This window comes from Otolemur garnettii, unplaced genomic scaffold (assembly GCF_000181295.1).
Source record: "Otolemur garnettii isolate 467f Iridium unplaced genomic scaffold, OtoGar3 scaffold00125, whole genome shotgun sequence".
Classification (NCBI taxonomy): domain Eukaryota; kingdom Metazoa; phylum Chordata; class Mammalia; order Primates; family Galagidae; genus Otolemur; species Otolemur garnettii.
The window spans coordinates 1,999,503-2,006,351 of NW_003852520.1; the positions used below are offsets into that span (position 1 = coordinate 1,999,503).

Here is a 6,849-nt window from a genome sequence, read left to right on the forward strand (position 1 = left end):
CCCTAGAATTTCCTTTTTCACTTGTTCCCAACCACAAACAAATGATCAATTCGCTGTGTGGATGAGGAGCCCACAGTTCACAAGGGCAAAGAGGGAGATGCCAAAAAATTTCCAGCCCTTGAACGGTGTGAAGAAAAGGTGCTTTCAAAGGACCCACAAGAATGGCACAGGTGGGCACAGTGGGTCTGTCTCATCGTCAAAGGAACCAAGGGGTTGAAAGGAAATTCTAACTGCAACACCAAAATGCCACAAAACCATAGTTATTAATACAACTAAGTAGCATCCCTGCCTATCTGTCACCATCTCATCTTAAAAAACTTGTGAAAATACGTAATCCAGATGAGCCCTTTATTTGGTATAAATACCAGCGGCAGCAGGAGGGCAGTGCATTGCTCTGATCACCAGAGGATCAGCTTTGAGAGAAGGATCAGCTCGGTCCTCTGGAGCTTCTGATTCCCGCCTTTCCGTCATCCTCTCCCAGAAACAATGCAGTTCACGAGTTACATCGTGGCCGTCCAGCTCTGCGTCCTTCTGGGGTCTTCCGCCTTTTACTGCCGGGTCACATCTTCAGCCGAAATAGACCAACTTAAGGAATACTTTGTAAGTATGACCTTTTAATAATACTTGTTTGTGGTTGCAAATGAGTGAAAGTTGACTTACATAGGATCTCCGGTAGACTGTGTCTGCTCCACAGTCATTTTGAGAAGAATGGGGGTTATTTTGTTAATAGTTAGCTGGATGAGTTCCTTGATTAAGTTTATTGTTTTAACCCTCTGTACAGTTTGTATAGAGACTTAGAGGAGATTCATCAATCTTCCAAATGATGGGCATAACATCTTGATAATTTGGGGGTGAGAACCTATTCAGCTGTGAGAAGTCAGCTAGATTGTATATTGAAGAAAAACGATGGTCTCCAATTCCTCAGACTAATATGAAGGCAACAGTAAAAGGTTAAGCTTAGCATTAACAACAGTAATAAGGTAAACTTATGAATTAAAGATAAAGAAGGTAGGATACTTAAAGCTTTGGCTTAAACATTACTTTAGGTGTTTTTCTTCAGAAAGCCATTTCAAAATTCTGCTGCTTTGTGTATGTGATCTGCGAATTCCTCCTGAACTCAGTCACCTGACTGAGATTTCATAGGAATTATGATTCTGGCATAGAAATTTTCAAAATTTTATTTTATGGCTTTCTTTTAAAGTTTTATTTATGGTTAATAAAAATAGTTTACACATTGTAAATATTTTATTACTTGCCCATAATTAGCTATGATAATTGGAGCCGTTACAGTAATGTTTGAGCAGTTGCAATGGATTTTATTCTTGTAAAATTCCACCTTTCTTCCTCTAAAACACACATACACCTGCACACACGCACACTGGGAACTATCTTTCAAAGTTAACACAGTAACACCCCAAAGGCGGGTGTACTGGCAGATATTCCAGAAACCTGTACAGCTGGGGGGCAGAGTCTATAATGGGATGGCTTAGCAAGGTTTAACTTTACTAAGCTTGGACCCACTTTTTTTTAGCTTACTATAGTTCTTTGGGACACTTGAAGTATCATCAGCCTTGCTGAATTTATCCGTGATGTTACAATTTAAGGATTATAAGAAAGCTAAAAGAGCATTATATTTTTGGCTATATTGAACATAAAAGCTTAGGAGAACACTTATTGTTAACACCAAACAGGGGGGTTGAAAGGAAACCAGTGAATATTGACAGCATCTGAGTTCAAGGAAACTTGAAGTCCATTTTGAGGGCAATTTAGAACTGACTTTTTCTTTTCTTTTTTTCAGAATACAAGTAGTACAGACACAGCGGGTGGTGGGATTCTTTTCTTGGATATTTTGAAGAATTGGGAAAAGGTAAGCTGGACATCCCCATTTGGCTAATTTCTCTGTTGTTTATTTTCTGGTAGATAAATTCACATAATCCTCTCTTTGTGTTCCTTTCTCCCAAGGAGAGTGACAAAATAATTCAGAGCCAAATTGTGTCCTTCTACTTCAAACTTTTCGAACAACATAAAGACAACCAGACCATCAAAAAGAGCATTGAGACCATCAAGGAAGAGATAATTGCTAAGTTCTTCAACAGCAGCTACAGCAAGGCAGAGGCCTTCCAAAACCTGCTTCGAATTTCGGTGAGGCTATTTTAATTGCTGAGGCTCTTGGAAAGCATTTAGTTTAATTAAATAGCATATTAGCCATTTAATAGTTGCTAAAGTTATGGAATCAATCCATGGCCCAAACCCTTTCTTTCCTATTCCATTAGTGCATTGGGTGACTTTGCTAAGTTGGTAAGGGAACCATTTGAACGTGTGTGGAACTCTGCTGCCGTTGTAATTTATCGCGTGAAGATAGGCAAGTAAACAGATGCAGCTGAGGAGGAAGTAGGCAAAGAAGTGAGGGGAGTGTTGAGAAGCACTTGCCTCCTTGAGCCCTTGTTTGTGTGTTGGAAACTCTTGCTTTGGATGGGAGGCCCTGTGTCTTGGTGGAAAGGGCAGTGGGAGGGGCTGAGAAGATTCAAGTTCTCCTCCCAACTCAGCTACCAAGGGCCTGTGACCACAGATGAATCACAGGCCTGGCTGGGGCTCAGGCTCTTCATCTTACAGGAACATGTTATGGTTCTCTTCACTCTAACTCTCCACTGAGCCGTGGGTAGAAATTGAGCCTGAGATAGCAGGAGGCTGCAGCCTGTAGAGAGGCCCTGGGCCACCCTGCAGGGGTCTGCTCAGCCCTGCAAATTGGGTCCCCCATTTAGAAGTGAGAATGGTTGCTGTTTGTTTTCAGGGAAAAAATAGGTAGAATTTACACCTTGTGATAAAGATTATTCTATCAACTTCCAGAATATCTCAGCTGGAGAAATTCTTGGACTCCCAAGTCTTATATCTCATAAAATTAATGTCTAGAGTCTTTTTATGACTTTGGCAATCTGAAAGGTGACCTGAAAGCCTAAAGACAAATCACATTTTCCAAAATTTTATCTAGGAGTCTCTTAGTTTCTTGATGATGCTTTGAACTCTGGAAAGTAAAAGTTGTGACTCGCAAACACACAGTGAAGCCTTTTCTACTCTGTAGTAAATGGGCTTTGAAAAGCCAAAAAAAAACCATGCTGGTTCCATCTTTCAGGTCCCGTCTCCCGCATCTTGGGCAATCATGAGTGAACTCTTGACTCCTGTCCCCTTTGGCTCAGTTGCTAACATATTTTAATTGTGTTGTTCCCTTTAATAATCAGTCCAGTGTCAGTCATCCTCAGACCTGTGGCAAGATGGCCAGAGTGTTTACATCTTTAGCAAGAAATGTAATAGCAGAGCCAAGAAGAAAGTAAATGGTCTATACTCTGCCAAGCATGAAATCCCCCAAACACACCTGCTGGTTAGAATGGGGAAATGTGAAGACAGGGGACGGGAGAAGTCGTTCCTGTTCGTAGTTCTAAATTTTATTTATCAATAAGCCATGCAAATATGATAAATGTTCATTTTAATCCCATCATGGAAATGATGAAGCTGACATAACTTGGGATAAATTAAAAATTATAGTTTCCTTTGGTCTTGGAGTTGGTAAAGAGTTTAAGCTGTATACTGGTCGTCAGAGTCCCCTGCGGAGTGTGGTGAAGGCCGAGTGACACAGGACTTCTGTTTCCTGTCCCTGGGGTGCGAGTACTTTATAGGGTCTCCAGGTTAAGCTGCTACACACCAAGGCTGAGAACCACTGACTGCAGCCACTCATTGGATTGGAGAGATTAATTTAATTGGTAGACTGATGACATGGAGGTCTTCTGAACAATCTCTTCAGCATTTAGATGAGAAAGCAGAGGTTTAGTGAGGCTCTGTGACTGCTACAAAGTCAGAGCCATTGTATACAGGGGCTGCAAACCTGTCTTTTTAAATTTACTCCACATGAGGGCTCTTTTTACCATATAATTTTGAGAATTCTGTAGCAGTATATTTGTTCAACCTTATTGTAGCACAGTTAGCATCTTAGTTATAATTTTTAGTCTCAATTGCTGAAGAAACAAATATTATATATGAAGGTATCATAGTGATAGTCAGGACACTTCCATTCTCATTGACAGTAACATTAACAGAATATCCTGATGGCCTGTGTGCCTGAAATTAATTTTGCTGTTTTCTTTCTCAACAGGTACATGACCTACAGGTCCAACGCAAAGCCATCAGTGAACTCTATGAAGTGATAGTTAGTCTAGTGCCAGGAACTCCCCTGAGAAAGAGAAAAAGGAGCCAGACCCTGTTTCGCGGTCGGAGAACACCCAAGTAACCACTGTCCCCCTGCGATGTTCGAATTTTTAAATCTAAATCTATTTATTAATATTTAACTTTATTTATATGATGAATGTATTTTAGACTCATCAAAGATGTATTTATAATAGCAACTTTTATGTAATGAAAATGACTATTAATATATGTATTATTTATAATTTCTGTATCCTGTGCCTGTTTCCCCTAACCCTTCATTTTTGTGACTAATCACAAGACTACGAGGCTCGTGATTACGAGGCTTTGTCTCAGGGGCCGAGCAAGCAGCTGACCTGAGCGCTTAATTCCCTTGTAGAGAAGCGACAGGCCGGTGGGTGCCTGTTTGGGGCACATGTGCACCCTGAGCCGTGGCTCTAATAGCACGTCAGAAAGTACCTGTACATGCCAGGCCATAGATTTATGACCTGTGTCCTGAGAAAACGTGGCATCTCGAGAGATGTCATGCCCGGGGCTTCCTGGGATTATTGGCACTGTGACTGCACCCCATGGAAAGCATCTCACTTGTTTAGTCTACCCATATCTAATATATATGAATAAAATGTAACCTCACAACTACTTACGCTGTGTCAGACTTTTTCTAAGTGAGGACTGGAGTGAAGGAACAATCTGTGGATAAGCCAGCCGAAGAAAGGCGTTTTTAGCTATGGAAATCTTAGCATCACATTAGGCCCCATTACATGAGCGCTCCCAGCCAGCCATGGGCTGGCTTTCCCTTCTCTGGGTGGCAGCTCTGAGTCCTCTCCTGAGACACAGGTTTAATTATGTTACTACTCAAGTAAGAGCTTCTGATTTGGCGTGTGGTCCAAAGTTGGCCTAGCGCACGGGGATCTATTTCTACCACTTCCTCCATGTGCCCAATCCTTCCTCCATCTCGGGGTGTACCTCCCCCATTCCCGGGAAAACACTGCTGGACATGGGTGGTGGTGTAAGAAAGCTGTAGGAAAGAGGCCCGCATTTGAAGCATAAGGGCATTATAAGCAGGGAGACATTTCGTGAATTATTTGTAGCTTCTAAGCTTTAGTTTCTTTGTCTGGAAAAGAGAAATAATTGTGCCTTCCTCACAGTATCATGGTGAGAATTCATTCTCTGACTCTATAACTATTTATTGGAGCCCACAGTATGTGCCTGGTGAAGCTGTAAAGGCCTGAGGTACCTTCATCAGTAAAACAGAGCAGGACTCCTGCCTTTGGGGAACTTGAGATGGAACAAGGGAAGCCAGTGAGCAAGGCCCAGCACTCACTGCATGGAGTGTTCAAAGGTGCATGGAAGAGTGTGAAAACAAGGGAAATGGGGGGTTAGGAAGACCATGTGGGGATGGGTGGGAGGGCCAGAGGTTTAAACAGAGTGCAGTTGGCCTCACCGAAGAGATAGCATTTAAAGAAGTGCTTGTGAGAGCGAAGGAGGTTGCCATTTGGATTCTTGGTGAGGGAACATCCTTGCAGAGGCTCAGAAGTGGGGATTTGCCTGGAGGGCCACAAGAACCAGCAGACAGGTGTGGTAAAAAAAAAAACAACAACAAAAAACCAAAAAAACAGCGTGTGCTTGAGAGGGTACAGCGTCCCTAGGGAGAGCCAGTTTATCTTTTGAGAAGGAAGAAGTTGAGAAGATGCTGGATTTGTTTAGTCCTGAACAATTTATTGCAGAAGGGCCAGTGAGTCCGGGCAAGAGAGGAAGTCATGGCCAGGAGTGTGCGTGGAGAGGTCCTGTGAGTTTGCACCTAAGTGTCCCCTAAGGACGCTGGGATTAGCCTCCATGGCTTCAGAACGCATAGTGGTGGCCAGATTGTCAATGTCAAGGGCGGCGAGGGTTGGGCACCTGGCACCTCCTTCTCAGCATCTTTGGGGGTCCATCCCTCAGCCTCCCACAGGGAAGCAGCCTGGCAAGGAGGGGCCCATGTGGAAGGACAGCCTGGAGCAGCTGTCAGATGCAAGATGAGGACAATGTCCATCCTCACAGGGAGGTGGCCCAGCATGGGGAATCTGAGTGAAACAGGAAAGGCACCCACACAGGAGGAGGTCAGTCAGTGCAGATGGGAGACTGGTCATCTATAGGGGAATTGATTAAACAAATACAGATAGGATAATGGGGACCAGGTTTCCTCACTGTTGGAGAAGGGAGTTACAGGATAGAAGGAGAGAAAACTATAATTAACCCTATGGTATTGAATTGGTATTGGATGTCCCAACTTGTGGTCTCCAACATATAAGGATAGAGATAGGAAGAAGTAATAAACTTAAGTATCTGCTCACCTATATTTCCCGACTGTCCACTGAGGGGGCCTGAAAGCAGTGACATCTCAGTGACAACAGGATACCTGGTACCCAGATCTTGACTTCTACAGCCCATTCTCTGCTAGAAAGAGCCAGGATTCCTGAGGGAGTCTGCTAATTCCAGGGCAGGGGTAGGAAGGTCAAGGAGTGCCTGGTCGTGCTAGAAAGCAAGGCACACTCAGGGCATGATGAAGACGTGTTAAAAGACACGGAGCCAGCTTGTCTGTGTCTTCCAACACAGGGCTGACAAAATGGGAAATTTGAGCATCAAAACACACAGTGATCGCAATAGATTCTCACA

At 43.3% G+C, this 6,849-nt stretch overlaps 1 protein-coding gene across 1 annotated transcript; it reads left to right on the top strand.

Moving 5' to 3' along the window:
* The first annotated feature begins 459 nt into the window (after positions 1-459).
* IFNG (interferon gamma) lies at positions 460-4,283 on the top strand. Its single transcript, XM_003797849.2, has 4 exons — positions 460-600; positions 1,799-1,867; positions 1,963-2,142; positions 4,145-4,283. Exons 1-4 carry the CDS (start codon positions 487-489, stop codon positions 4,277-4,279), a joined length of 498 nt encoding a protein of 165 aa, XP_003797897.1. The 5' UTR covers positions 460-486; the 3' UTR covers positions 4,280-4,283.
* Positions 4,284-6,849: the final 2,566 nt, after the last annotated feature.